Source organism: Cervus elaphus, chromosome 4, assembly GCF_910594005.1.
Source record: "Cervus elaphus chromosome 4, mCerEla1.1, whole genome shotgun sequence".
NCBI lineage: Eukaryota > Metazoa > Chordata > Mammalia > Artiodactyla > Cervidae > Cervus > Cervus elaphus.
Window position 1 is genome coordinate 65469014 of NC_057818.1, and position 14171 is coordinate 65483184.

At 46.7% G+C, this 14171-nt stretch overlaps 1 protein-coding gene across 1 annotated transcript; it reads left to right on the forward strand.

Annotated features, from left to right (window-relative positions):
- The first annotated feature begins 1088 nt into the window (after positions 1–1088).
- GP6 (glycoprotein VI platelet) lies at positions 1089–12776 on the forward strand. Its single transcript, XM_043900687.1, has 8 exons — positions 1089–1122; positions 3891–3926; positions 4042–4299; positions 5578–5862; positions 7335–7388; positions 8706–8765; positions 10352–10402; positions 12538–12776. The coding sequence occupies exons 1-8, from the start codon at positions 1089–1091 to the stop codon at positions 12774–12776; spliced, it is 1017 nt and encodes a 338-aa protein (XP_043756622.1).
- Positions 12777–14171: the final 1395 nt, after the last annotated feature.

Below are 14171 nucleotides of genomic sequence, written 5' to 3' on the forward strand. Positions count from 1 at the left end.
ATGCTGACAAAGCAAGAGGTTTTATTGGGAAAGGGCACCCGGTTGGAGAGCAGTAGGTAAGGGAACCCAGGAGAACTGCTCTGTCGTGTGGCTGGCAGTCTTGGGTTTTATGGTGATGGGATTAGTTTCTGGGTGGTCTTTGGCCAATCATTCTAATTCAGAGTCTTTCCTGGTGGCGTACGCATCGCTCAGCCAAGATGGATGCTAGCAAGAGGGATTCTGGGAAGTGGACGGATACGCGGTGTCTCCTCTTGACCTTTCCCGAGCTCTTCCGGCTGGTGGTGGCTTATTAGTTCCGTATTCCTTATCAGGATCGCCTGTCATAAACCAACTCATGCAAATGGTTACTATGGTGCCTGGCCAGGGAGGGCGGTTTCAATCAGTGTGCTTCCCCTAACAATTGGATGGCATCACCGACTCAACGGACATGAGTTTGAGCAAGCTCTGGGAGATAGGGAAGGACAGGGAAGCCTGGGTGCTGCAGTCCATGGGGTCGCAAAGAGTCGGACACGGCTGATTGACTGAACAACAACTTCTGCACTGGCAGGCAGATTCTTTCCCACTGAGCCAGCAGGGAAGCCCTACCAATGTACTTTTCCCTGTTCTTTTTAAGACGTTAATTTTTTTGGCCGTATCAGGTCTTGGTTGCGGCACGTGGGGTCTAGTTTCCTGATCAGGGGTGGAACCAGGGGTTCTGCATTGGGAGCTCAGAGTCTTAGCCATTGGACCACCAGGGAAGTCCCGACGTACTTTCTGACTCTATGGATTTCACTCACCCATTGGGGTGTTGATCTGTGAGCCCCTAATGAATGTAGGGGCTGCCGGAAGCAGCAGATGATGCCTCACGAGGCAGACTCGCTGGGACCTTGGGCTGGCGGCAGGAGATAAGCCAGGCTCCTCGGAGCTTGTGTGCAAGTCACACTACGGAGGGAACGGCTCCGGCTCGATGAGTGCCACCTAGGGAAAGCCAGGCTGACGCGGGAGGGCGGAGCGGGCCCTTCACCCCTGCCATCGCATCCTGTGTCCGGCTCCCGCCCCCACCCAAGGCGTCCCTCCTGGGCTGCAGGGCTCAGGGCAGGCGAGGAACCATGGCCCCAGCCCTGGCTGCCCTCTTCTGCCTTGGTGAGTCATTCTGGAAAATGCTGAGGGACAGGCAGTGGGCTAGGAGACAAAGAATTTTTTTTTTTAAAATTGCACCAGGGCAAGAGGTAGCTTTCAGGGCAAGAGGTGACCTACAAGCATCACCTCACTTATCTGTTGGGTGGGAAAACTGGGACCCAGGGGGAAGCTGCTTGTATGAATTATTCTAGTTTATTCGTGGCTGGGTCGAGAAATGAATACAGGTCTCAGAGTGTTGGGCTGCAACCTTCTTCCGCTACGCCATATTGTTTGTTTCTAATTAACTAATTAATTAAAGTCTAGTTGATTTACAATGTTGTGTTAGTTTCATATCTACAGCAAAGTGAATCACACATATATTGTATATATCATACATATAACCACACACACATATAATATCTCATATATATAACCACACACATATATAATATATCTCACATATATAACCACACACATATATAATATATATTCAGGTTCTTTTCCCTTAGAGGTTATTACCAAATATTGAGTAGCGTTTCCTGTACTCTATTACTATAGAGTATTATAATTTTTAATTTTGTTTGAGGTGTATTTGATATCAGTGCTAGATTATAGATTTAGCTTGTCAATATCCCTTATGGTTCTGGTGCCAACAATTTTGCTGTTTGTGACAATGTGATTGGACCTTGAGGGTATTATGCTAAGCGATATAAGCCAGATAAACGAATATTGCAGGATCTTACTTATACATGGAGTCTCAAAAAGTTGAACCCACAAAAGCAGAGAGTAGCTTGGTGATTGCCCAGTTGGGGACAGGTGGTTAAGGGTGGAGGTGGGGGTAATGGAGAGGTAGATGATGTGGGTCAAAAGGTATAAACTTCCACTTATAAGATGAAATCAGTCTTGGGGGTTTAAGTCATAACATGATGACAACAGCTAACCATTCTATAGCACGTACCTGAAATTTGCCAAAAGAGTAGATTTAGATTTCTCACCAAAAAAAATACCACCAAAGATATTTAATTATGTGAGGTGACGGATGTGTTAACTAGCTTGATTGTGGTAATTATTTCACAGGTCATCACGCCATACACCTTGGATATGTAAGATTTTTATTTGTCAGTCATCTCAACAATGCCGGAGTAAGGGTCTCCTGTAATAGGACTGGTGTGGAGGCTCAGATGCATTTTTTTACAGTCTCCTCCTTATCAAGCTCTATTCTGGGCACGCCTGCACATGATTTCCTTATTTCTTCAAAGGAATTTTATCACGGAAAAGGACAGAGGCTCCCGGGGCTAAGCAGGAAGGCAGAGCAGTTGTGTTATCGGGGATAAGAGTGCATTCTGTGAACACAAGCTGCCCTCAGTCACTCATGCCTTTATCCATCCTTGAGAGAGCTCATGGAGCTCTCACACATGCATCTTCTGTGCTTTTATTTCATTTTTGGCTGTGCGGGGTCTTTGCTGCTGCGTGCGGGCTTTCTCTAGCTGTGGTGATGGGGGCTCCTCCCTGGTTGCAGTGCAGAGGCTCCTCATTTCGGTGGCATCCTGTGGTGGGGCACACGCTAGGGGTCCGCAGGCTTCAGTAGTCGCAGCTCCTGGGCTCAGCAGTTGCAGCTCCTGGGCTCTAGAGCGCGGGCTCGGTAGTTGTTGAGCTCCGACTCAGTTGCTCCTGGGCACGTGGGATCTTCCCACATCAGGGATCGAACCCGTGTCTCCTGCACTGGCAGGCGGATTCTTTACCTCTGAGCCACCAGGGAAGCCCTCCTCTGTGTTTCTAAAAAGACACTCATTTAATCCCCATGATGGCCTGATGAAGCAGGGCCTCCTATTATTTCCATCTCACAGGTGAGAACACAGGCCCAGAGGGGTTAAGTAACTTGTTCAAGGTCACACAGCGCCAGGCTCAAATACCAACTAAGCAATGTTTGCACCAAATCCACATGCTTTACTGCAAAAATGTGCTGCCAGTGTTTAAATCTGCCTCCTGCCAGTTGCAGGACTATGGACCTCATGGGATCTACTGTGCAAAAAAAAATTATTTGTTGTTTATCTGAAATTCAAATTTAACTGGGAGCCCTGTGTTTGTTTTTTTAATTTTTACTAACTGGCCATGCCACAGGGCTTGTGGGATCTTAGTTCCCTGAGCAGGGATCGAAGTTCGGCCCCTGCACTGGGAGGGCAGAGTCCCGGTCACTGGACCACCAGAGACGCCCCAGGTTGCCTTCTTTCACTTCAATCACGTGCTTGTGTATCTTTGAAAAAAAAAATGACACACACACAATAAAGACTAAAGAAGGGGAACACTTGAAACTAACACAAAGTTGTTAATCAACTATCAGTTCTGTTTCGTTCAGTTGTTCCGGCGAGTCCGACTCTTTAGGACCCCAGGGACTGCAGCACACCAGGCCTCCCTGTCCATCACCAGCTCCTGGAGTTTACCCAAACTCATGTCCATTGAGTCAGTGATGCCATCCAGCCATCTCATCCTCTGTCGTCCCCTACTCCTCCTGCCTTCAATCTTTCCAGGCATCAGGGTCTTTTCAAATGAGTCAGTTCTTCGCATCTGATGGCCAAACTATTCAGCTTCAGCATCAGTTCTTCCAGTGAATATTCAGGACTGATTTCCTTTAGGAGGGACTGGTTGGATCTCCTCGCTGTCCAAGGGACTCTCAACTATATCCCCAATTAAAAAAAAAAAAAAGCACGCAAGTTTGCCTTCTCAGTGTGCAGCACGCAGGAGGTGTGGGTTCACACGAGGTCCTGGTGACTGGTCCCTTGCTCTTTCCCCAGGGCTGTGTCTGGGCCAGGTGATATGCGCTCAGGAAGGTGAGTCCAGATCCGTCTTCCGGTTCAGCCAGCGAGAGGGCAGGAGCTGGCGGTGGGCCCAGGACGGCAAGGCTCTGTCGGAAGCTGAGCTCCGCTGGATGTGCTTCGCTTCCAGGTCCTCTGTCCAAGCCCTCCCTCCAGGCCCTGCCCAGCGCCCTCGTGCCCCTGGGGAAGCCGGTGACCATTCGCTGCCAGGGGCCTCCGGGTGCAGAGCTGTACCGCCTGGAGAAGCTGAAATCCGGGAGGTATTTTGACCAGGCGGAGATCTTCATCTCGGCGATGGAAAGAGGCCAAGCCGGCCGCTACCGTTGCTCCTATCAAATAGGGATGCACTGGTCCCCTCCCAGTAGCCAGCTGGAGCTGGTTGCTACTGGTAACTGGGGGTGGGCTTGGCTAGACATTTAGGCTCAGGGCTCTGTGGTCCTCTGTTCCCGGGGGCCAAGAGGGTGAGAGTAGGGGGTGATGAAGACCCTAAACCCAAAGTCCTGGGATGAGGGCGGGAGGGGGGGGGGATGTTGGGATTAGGGTGGGGCAAGCAAGATGTGGGCCTTGAGTGCCAAATTTAGGGAAAGTGCCCAAAACTCAGTAACCCACATAAATAATATGTTAATGCAATATTAAAAAAAAAAAACCAAATCAATGCAAAAAATCCAGATGTTCACAATAGTACAATTTTAAATAAAGACAAATTCCTAGATTGTCATTCCAAGTCACATCCAAGCCTGACACGAGAGGAAAAAATGTGCACCCCTCTAGCCACGTTTATGCCTTAAAAAATATTTATTTTGTGGCCACATCCTTGAGGCATGTGGGATCTTAGTTTTTCATTCAGGGGTCCAACCACCTGGCTCCTTCAATGGAAAGGTGGAGTCTTAACCACCTTCTCTCGCTCTCCCCCCCTCCCCCAGTTTTAGTATTTTTCAATTGAAATATAGTTGATTTACAATGCTGTTAATTTCTGCTGTGCAACAAAGTGCTCCAGTTATATATATATATATTTTTTTTTTTTTAGAAAAATATTTTTCCATTATGGTTTATCATAGGGTATCAAATATAGTTCTCTGTGCTATACAGTGGTAGAACCTTGCTGTTTATCCACCCTACATATACACACTTATACCTGATAACCCTGACCTCCCACTCCATGCCTCCCCCAACCCTCTCCCTCTTGGCAACCACCAGTCTGTGCTCTGCGTCCATGAGTCTGTTTCTATTTCACAGATGGGTTCATTTGTGTCATATTTTAGATCCCACATATAACTGATATCATATGTGATTTGTCTTTCTCTGTCTGACTGACTTCACTTAGTATGATCATCTCTAGTTGCCCATGGCATGTTGTTGCAATGGCATTATTTCATTCTTTTTGGTGGCTATGTGGTATTCCATCATATATATGGACCACATCTTCTTTATCTGTTCCTCTGTTGATGCACATTTAGGTTGTCTCCATGTCTTAGCTCTTATGAATATTGTTGCTGTGAACACAGGGGTGCATGTATCTTTTCGAGTTAGAGTTTTGTCTGGATATGTGTCCAGGAGAGGGATTGCTGGATCATACAGTAATTCTAGTTTTAGTTTTCTGAGGAACCTCCATACTGTTTTCCACAGTGGCCACCATCTTTAATACTAAATTTCTCTCCTTTCCCAGGAACTTCCCCCAAGCCTTCGCTGTCAGCTCAGCCCAGCACGGCGGTGGCCGCAGGAGTGACCGTGACTCTACGCTGTCAGAGCCAGTATGGTTTTGACCAATTTGCTCTCTACAAGGAGGGGGACACCAGGCCCTTCAAGACACCAGAGAGGTGGTACCGGGCAGACTTCCCCATCGTCACGGTGACTGCCGCCCACAGTGGAATCTACCGATGCTATAGCTTTTCCAGCGCATATCCATACCTGTGGTCAGCCCCCAGCGACCCCCTGGAGCTTGTGGTCACAGGTCAGGGGTAGAGACAAAACCTTTTCTCCAGCCTTGGCAGTCCCTGATGGAAGTTTCCAGGGGAGGGAGCATGGGAAGTTGGAGGCTTTGGAGGGTGTTTGAGTGTCTGGGTGCTGCTGTAACAAGTGACCACAAGTTCGCTGGCTTAAATTTCACAAATGTATTACCTTACAGTTTTGGAAGTCAGAAGTCTGAAATGGGTCCTGTGGGGATAAAACCAAGGTGTCAGCCAGCCTTCCTTCTGGAAGAATTCATTTCTGGTGCCTTTTCCAGCTTCTAGAATCACCTGTATTTCTTGGCTCCCACGGTCCCTTCCTTCATCATCAAAGCCAGTTTCATAGCATTTTCTAATCTTTCTCTTTCTCTCTGACTTTTCCACCTTCCTGCTTCACTCTTAGGCTTTTAAGGACCCTTGTAATTGGACCCACCCAGATCATCCAGGATGGTCTCCCCAGCCCAAGATTTTCTTTTAAAAAAATTTGTATTGGAGTATAGTTGATTTACAGGTATTCTCAGCTAGTGTGGTGCTAGTGGTAAAGAACCTGCCTACTAATACAGGAGATATAAGAGACTCAGGTTCGATCCCTGGGTTGGGAAGATCCCCTGGAGTGGGGCATGGCAACCCACTCCAGTATTCTTGCTTGGAGAATCCCCATGGACACAGAAGCCTGGTGGACTACAGTCCACTGGGTTGCAAAGAGATGGACACAACTGAAGTGACTTAGCACACACGCACATGGTTGATTTACAATATGGTGTTAACTTTGGGTGTACAGCAAAGTGAATGAGTTATACACACACACACATACATATATCCACTTTTTTACATTAATTAATTAATCATTTTTATTTAAAAATTTTAGTTTATGTATTTTTTCTTTATTTTTTGCTGCACCTCTTGGCATGTGGGATCTTGGTTCCCTAATCAGGGACTGAGCTTGCATCCCCTGCAGTGGAAGCTTGGAGAAAGTGAAAGCCAGGAAAAAGAAATTTTTAATATTGTTTTAATTTGAATGCCATGAAGAATGCCTTGTGATTGGTCTGGGTAAACAAGCAGATAGCAGGGGTAGTGGGAGAAGGAGGGGGCTGATTTGTTCCCTAGGCAGTTCCCATTTCTCCCCACATAGGATGCCTGTCCTTCTCCGGACCTAGTCCATGGTTTCTGCCTCCTTGTCTGGTGCTCAGGAGACAAAAGCCACTTTTGTTCCCAGTATCTGTAAGATGGCAGGTCACAGGGATCCAGAAGAAGGCACAGGACTGAAGCTTGGAAAGCAGGGAAGGCAGCTACAGGGATCGTCATTAATTAGCCCCAGAATGTGCTAGGTGTGCCTTTCAAATGCTGTCTAAGACTCACCACAGTCCAGTGATGGAAGCATCTGTATTTTTATTTTCTAGGTGAGGAAACTGGGTTTGCTCAGGAACCACACCTAACAGTGCACAGATTTCTCTCTCTTATTTTTCTGATTTCTCAGGGACCTCTGTGACCCCCAGCTGGCTACCCACGGAGCCACCTTCCACCATAACAGGTAGGTTTTGGAACATTCACCCTGTGTCTGTGGCATAAAGGCACAGGAACCCCGTTATCCTTCTATTTGTCTAGATTTCTCAATTTACTTGGATACTGGAGTGGGTTCCCTTTCCTCCTCCAGGGGATCTTCTTACATAATTACAGTACAACAGAAAAAACAGAAATCTGACATTGGCACAATATATATGTATAGTTCTATGTTGATTTATCACACAGATTCCTATAACTACCACTGTATTCAAAATACTATTCCAAGAGAAAAAAACAAAAAATGATATTTCATCCTCACAAGGATATTTCTCAGGGTCCCCCCTTTATAGACACCCCTCCTCTCACATGATCCCTAACCCCTGGCTAATTTGTTCTTCCTAGATTTAATTTCGTCATTTTGAGACTGTTACATATAAATGGAATCATGCAGCATGGGACTTTTTGAGGTTGTCTTTCCGCCCCCCCCTCCTTATCATAATACTCCATGGACATGAGTTTGAGCAAGCTCTGAGAGTTGGTGATGGACAGGGAAGCCTGGCATGCTGCAGTCCATGGGGTCGCAAAGAGTTGGATTCGACTGAGTGACTGAACTGAACTGATCATAATACCCTTGAGATTTTTCCAAGTTGTTGCATGAATCAATAGTGCTTCCTTTTTAAAAAAAAATTAAAAAAATTATTTGTTCTTGGCTGTGCTGGGTCTTCATTATTGAATGGGCTTTTTTTCTAGTTGTGGAGAGCAGAGGCTACCCTCTAGTCGTGATACATGGTCTTCTTATTGTGGTGGCTTCTCTTGTTTCAGAGCACAGGCTCTAGAACATGTGGGCTTCAGTAGTTGCTGCTCCTGGGCTCCAGAGCACAGGCTCAATAGTTGTAGCACACAGGCTTAGTTGCTCGACAGTATGTGTGATCTTTCTGGACCAGGGATCGAACCCAGGTCTCCTGCATTGCAGGCAGATTCTTTACAACTGAACCAACAGGAAAGCCCCTACCCTCAGTATATACACTCAAGAAAATTAAAAAAAAAAAAAAAAAGTGTATTCACACAGAAGCTTGTATGTGAATGTTCATACAGTAACAGAATTCACAATAGCCCCAATGTGGAAATAACCCAATGTCCATCAGCGGATGAATGGAGCCATTTCTCAGGAAGCCACTCAGAAACTGAAGATGGCCGATCTTAGGCTTTCTGAGTTTGTCTTTCCTCTGTGTGTGTGCAGTGTGTGGTAGAGAAATGAGTTCCAGGGAGATGGGATAGCTCAGAAGGGGTCAGGGGAGTAGGGACTCACTGAACAGACCTGACTTTCTTATAATCCTCTGCTTAGAATTCACAGAGGCTTCCAGGAAACTGAACCACTCCGTTGTGAATGAAGCCGCCACAACCGGTGAGTAACCAGGCACTCAGAGCTCGCGCTTCCGTCATCTGAGGCTGTCAGCTTTCAGTCTGCTTCTCAAAACCACCTGACTCTTCCCACCAAAGTCCTCGGTTTGAGGGCGAGGGTGGGGTGGAGATGGGCTCTGAGCTTGGGGGCAGAGGAGCATTCTGGGTAAGTGGCTGCTTCCAAGATGGCGGCACCGAGGCTACCATGGGGACACCATTACTAATCCCTACACGCTGCTCTTCTTCTCCCTTTCTAAATTTACTTTTCATTGAGGGACAATTGCTTTAGAATGACCTGTTGGTTTCTTCTGTACAACAACGTGAATCAGATATACGTATGTCCCCCCCTCTCGAGCTCCCCTCCCATCCCCAGCAGTGTGATGTTCTTCTTTTTCTTTTGGACTTTCTGTCACTTGCTGTATTGCCACAAGAACTTTTCTACGCGGGTAGTAAGTTCTGAGTTTTTTTTTTTTTTTTTTTTTTTTAATTTGTTGGCTATGCTGCATGGGATCAAACGGGGATCAAACTTGCGGCCTCTGCATTGGAAGTGCAGAGTCGAAACCACTGGACCCCCAGGGAAATCCCTTTCGTGTGCTCGTCCAACTTGGGTCTGATCCATGTGTGTAGGCTTGTTCCCATTGCTTCCAGGCCCATGCTTCAACCCCACACAGATCATAGTTTTCTGGACACAGTACATCCTCCAGTCCAGTGCAGTTATGTTTCCCTCATGCTGTTGTGCTGTTTGCCCTTGGCTTCCCCAGGGAGAGTCTCCTTTTCCTTCAAGACAGAAAACCTTGGCAGATTCCCTGAGGATTCGTTAGCGCTCTCCATGGGGTCCACACACTTTCTTTAGGTTCCTGATGCTGGCAGGTTCTTTCTAAGACTCTGAGGAGATTCTTCCCCATCCTATGTTTAAAACCCTTCTTGGTTCCCAGTCACTCTCAGGAGGATTGGTAAAACTGACCCATAGGTATTAAGTCATTTGCCAGATGGTAAAGAATCTACTTGTAATGCAGGAGACCTGAGTTCAATCCCTGGCTTGGGAAGATCCCCTGGAGAAGGCAATGGCAACCCACTCCAGTATTCTTGCCTGGAGAATTCCATGGACAGAGGAGCCTCATGAGCTACAGTCCATGGGGTCGCAAAGAGTCAGACATGGCTGAGTGACTAACATTATCACTCTATCCGTATCTAATAAGTGATCAGGCTGAGGTTCAAATCCAAACACTCTGACTTTGCAGTTCATGTTGTTTACTCGCTCAGTCACGTCTGACTCTTTGCAACCCCATGGACTGTAGCTGGCCAGGCTCCACTGTCCATGGGATTTCTCAGGCGAGAATACTGGTATGGGTTGGCATTTCCCCCTCCAGGGGATCTTTCCAACCCAGGAATTGAACTCGTGTCTCCTGCATTGGCAGGCATTTTTTTTTTTTTTTTAACCACTGAGCTATCAGGGAAGTCCATTGTAGTTCACACTCTTCTTATAAACCTGGAATTCTGCCTCTCAGTGCAGCTGTTCAGAATTGGGGGTAGAAACAGGGGTAGAAGAGATGGTTCCACCTCTTTACACTTATCCTTTTTGGTTCCCAGAAGCTTCTAGGAATATCACTGTCCTTCCAAAGGAGTCAGACCCTCCAACTGGTGAGTAAGTGTCCTTCTCTGGACCAACTTCCTTCCCCCTCTAGCCCATGTCTTTACCCCAAACTGGCTGCTTTCCCTGCAAAGAAGCTGCGTCTCTCTGGTCTTGGGTTCTAATATGTCAGCTAAGAAGGGGAGGGGTAATGTTAGCATATGGAGCTCAGAATTGGGCAAAGACCAGTGTGAAGGTGGAGATTATCTCAAAGGTCAGAGGAAGGGAAATTTCATCTCTGTCCCACCCCTTATGACAGTCTCCTCTTCCACAATCAGCCAAACAACCAGGGAGTGTGTGTGTGTGGGGAGAAGTTGTATCAGAGGCCTGTGAGGGGGTGAGTGGAAGACGTGCTACTCAAAGAATGGGGCTTATCTAGTCCTGATGCTTGGTGAGAACGAGAGGAATCCTCGAGGAAGGAGGCTGGCATCCTAGCTTGTTATTCTTAGTTGTGTCTGACTCTTTGCAACCCCATGGACTGCAGCATGCCAGGCTTCACTGTCCTTCACCATCTCCTGGAGTTTGCTCAAACTCGTGTCCATGGGGTTGGTGATGCCATCCAACCGTCTTGTCCTCTGTTGTTCCCTTCTCCTCTTGCCCTCAATCTTTCCCAGCATCAGGATCTTTTCTAATGAGTTAGTTCTTTGCATCAGGTGGCCAAAGTATTGGAGTTTCAGTTTCAGCATCAGTCCTCCCAGTGAATATTCAGGGTTGATTTCCTTTAGGATTGACTGGTTTGATCTTCTTGCAGTCCAAGGACTCTCAAGAGTCTTCTCCAACACCACAGTTCAAAAGGATCAGTTCTTCAGCACTCAGCTTTCTTTATGGTCCAACTCTCACATCCATACATGACTACTGGAAAAACCATAGATTTGACTAGACAAACCTTTGTTGGCAAAGTAATGTCTCTGCTTTTTAATATGCTGTCTAGGTTTGTCATAGCTTTTCTGGCTAGCAGAGAGTAATAGGTTTTCAGATGAAAAGTTTGGCTATAACAACTCAATATGTGGCTTGGAATGGGTCCTGGAGATGAGCTTTTTCTTTTTTAAAGTTTTTTAAAACTATTTATTTATAATTTTTATTTTTGACTGGGCTGGGTCTTAGTTGCAGCTTGAGGTATCTTTGGTGTGGCACGTGGTTTTCTCTCTACTTGTGGTGCTTGGGCTCAGTAGTCAAGCCTTACAGGCTTGTGACATGTGGGACCTTAGTCCCCTGACCAGGGATCCAGCCTGCGTCCCCTGCATTGGAAGGCAGATTTTTAACCACTGGACCACCAGGGAAGTCCCAAGATCATTACCTGTTGGTCCTTTAATGGACAGGAACCTGGTGGTCCGGAGTCAACAATAAGAAAGTAAGAGAGAGAAAGAGGCTGACATCCCCTGGTTTATGCGGAAAGCCCATAGAGTCCTGTTTTAGGGCTCGCGCTGCTGCACGGAGGCACCAGGCGCCCTCTCGAGTGGGTGAAGGCGCAGTGCGCCTTCTCGAGAGGGTCTTAGAAGCCTGGGCAAGAAAGTGAGCTCAGCGGGCCTCCGTGCTCCAAGGAATTAGCCAGAAATAGAGAGATAGAGAGAGAAAGAAAGACACGGGGACCCAAGCTCTGATGGAGCAAAGGTGTTTTAATCAACAAGGTGTGGGCATATATAAGGTAGTTATTCTCAGCAAAGATAAAGATTAAAATTCCAGACTTAGAAAACATAAGATGATCCCTATCAAAGAGAGAGTTGCAATCACCTTTTACCATTTGGCTCTTTAAAAGGAGGAGGGTACTTATCACCGTAATGAGAAATGCCTGGATTCCTCAGCCCCGGGAAAGGCGTGCGTCTCCTCTTAATTCCTGAATATTCAGGAATTGATAAGGGCCAGAGGGTTCCTGACAGATCCAAAACAGCACACAGGAAGCCTCTTGTTAAATGCTTCCTGACAATTATCATTATTTTTTTGGATATGGACCACTTTTAAAGTCTTCACTGCATTGCTTCTGCTTTACGTTTTGGTTTTTTGGCTTCGAGGGATTGTAGGTCCCCAACCAGGGATCAAACCTGCACCCCTGGTGATGGAAGGTGAAGTCTTAACCCCTGGACCACCAGGGAAGTCCCCTTGGAGCTGGGCTTTTATCATTTACTCCTGTCTCTTCTTGTTCCTCCAGGTCTTGCCCTCCAGCGCTACACCAAGGGCAATCTGGCCCGGATATGCCTTGGAGCTGTGCTTCTAATTCTCCTGGTGGGGCTTCTGGCAGAAGACTGGCACAGCCGGAGGAAACCTCCGATGATGCACCGGGTCAGAGCTGCACACAGGCCGCTCCCACCCCTCCCGCAGACCCAGAAACCACAGGGGCGGCAGGAGAGGGGTCGACCAGATGGTCACAACAGAGGCTTCCATCACTAGGATCCCAGGCTTGGTTGCATTTAAGAGATTGGGCGTGCAAGTTGGGAGGGGACCTAGAGAGAGTGGACTGTGAGAGCCACAGTCTACTCACTGTTGTCTTGCTCATTGCCTTTTTTTTTTTTTTTTTTTTTTGGGTGGACTGTGAGGCATACGGGGATTATAGTTCTTTTTTTTGGGGGGGATTATAGTTTTATAACCAGGGATTGAACCCATGCCCCCTGCATTGGAAGGAAGAGTCTTAACCACTAGACTACCAGGGAAGTCCCTCCAGATGGACTAATTTTTTAAATTTTTATTTATTTTTAATTGGAGGATAATTGCTTTACAACGTTGTGTTGGTCTCTGCCATACATCAGCATGAATCAGCCATAGGTGTACACATGTCCCCTCCCTCTTGAACCCCCCTCCCACCTCCCACGCCTCTAGCTGTCACAGAGCACCAGTTTGAGCTCCCTGCATCACACAGCAAATTCCCACTGGCTATCTATTTTACACGTGGTAGGATGTGTGTTTCAGGGTTGCTCTCTCAATTTGTCCCACCCTCTCTTTTCCCCACTGAGGGCTGACTTCTGACATCAGCCCCTCTAGCAGCTGACCCAACCCATTCTCTGCCCCAAACTCTCCCATGTGTCCCCCTTGCCCACCTTCCTTGTGCTTTTTTTTTTAAAATTCTATTGACATATAGTTAATTTACAGTGTTGTGTTAGTTTCTGGTATGCAGCAAAGTCAATCAGTTCCTGAGGATTTTTCCCTTTCTGGTTATCCCCAAACAACTAACACTGTCTTAAGCTACAGTCTGAAAAAAATCTCTTTTTGTTTCTTGGGTTGTACCTGACTCTTTCAGGCTCTTGGGTACTCTATTCTTTCCCCTTCGAATATAATAATAATTATAACCAACATGTTAATGACTTGCCTTTATATTAGAAAAAAAGTCCAAAGTCCTAAGCTTATCCTGAAGGTTTGGATAGGTAAATCCATAGAGACGAGACAGACTGGTGGTTGACAGGGGTTGAGGCAAGGAAGATTCTTGTTGGTCAGTTGCTAAGTCGTGTCTGACTCTTTGCAACCCCATGGACTGCAGCACACCAGGCTTCCCTGTCCTTCACTATCTCCCGGAGTTTGCTTGGATTCATGTTCATTGAGTTGGTGATGCCATCCAACCATCTCATCCTCTGGTACCCACCTTCTCCTTGTGCCTTCAACCTTTCCTAGCAACAGGGCAATTACTGAATTGATGATTTTTTTCTTTTCTAATTTTGCAGTGATGAAAATGTTTTGCAACTAGGTAGAGGTGGTGGTTTCATAACAAAGTGTACTAAATGCCACTGAGTTGTTCACCTTAAAATGGTAAAATTTTATGTTACATGAATTTCACCTTTATAAAAAGAAAACAAA

Bases quoted from the DNA above. Each gene is read 5' to 3' on its own strand.
- GP6 (XM_043900687.1), top strand. From the start codon at position 1,089: ATGGCCCCAGCCCTGGCTGCCCTCTTCTGCCTTG. The intron at 5,863-7,334 runs GTCAGGGGTAGA...CTGATTTCTCAG, and splicing joins CCTGGAGCTTGTGGTCACAG to GGACCTCTGTGACCCCCAGC. The intron at 7,389-8,705 runs GTAGGTTTTGGA...TCCTCTGCTTAG, and splicing joins GCCACCTTCCACCATAACAG to AATTCACAGAGGCTTCCAGG.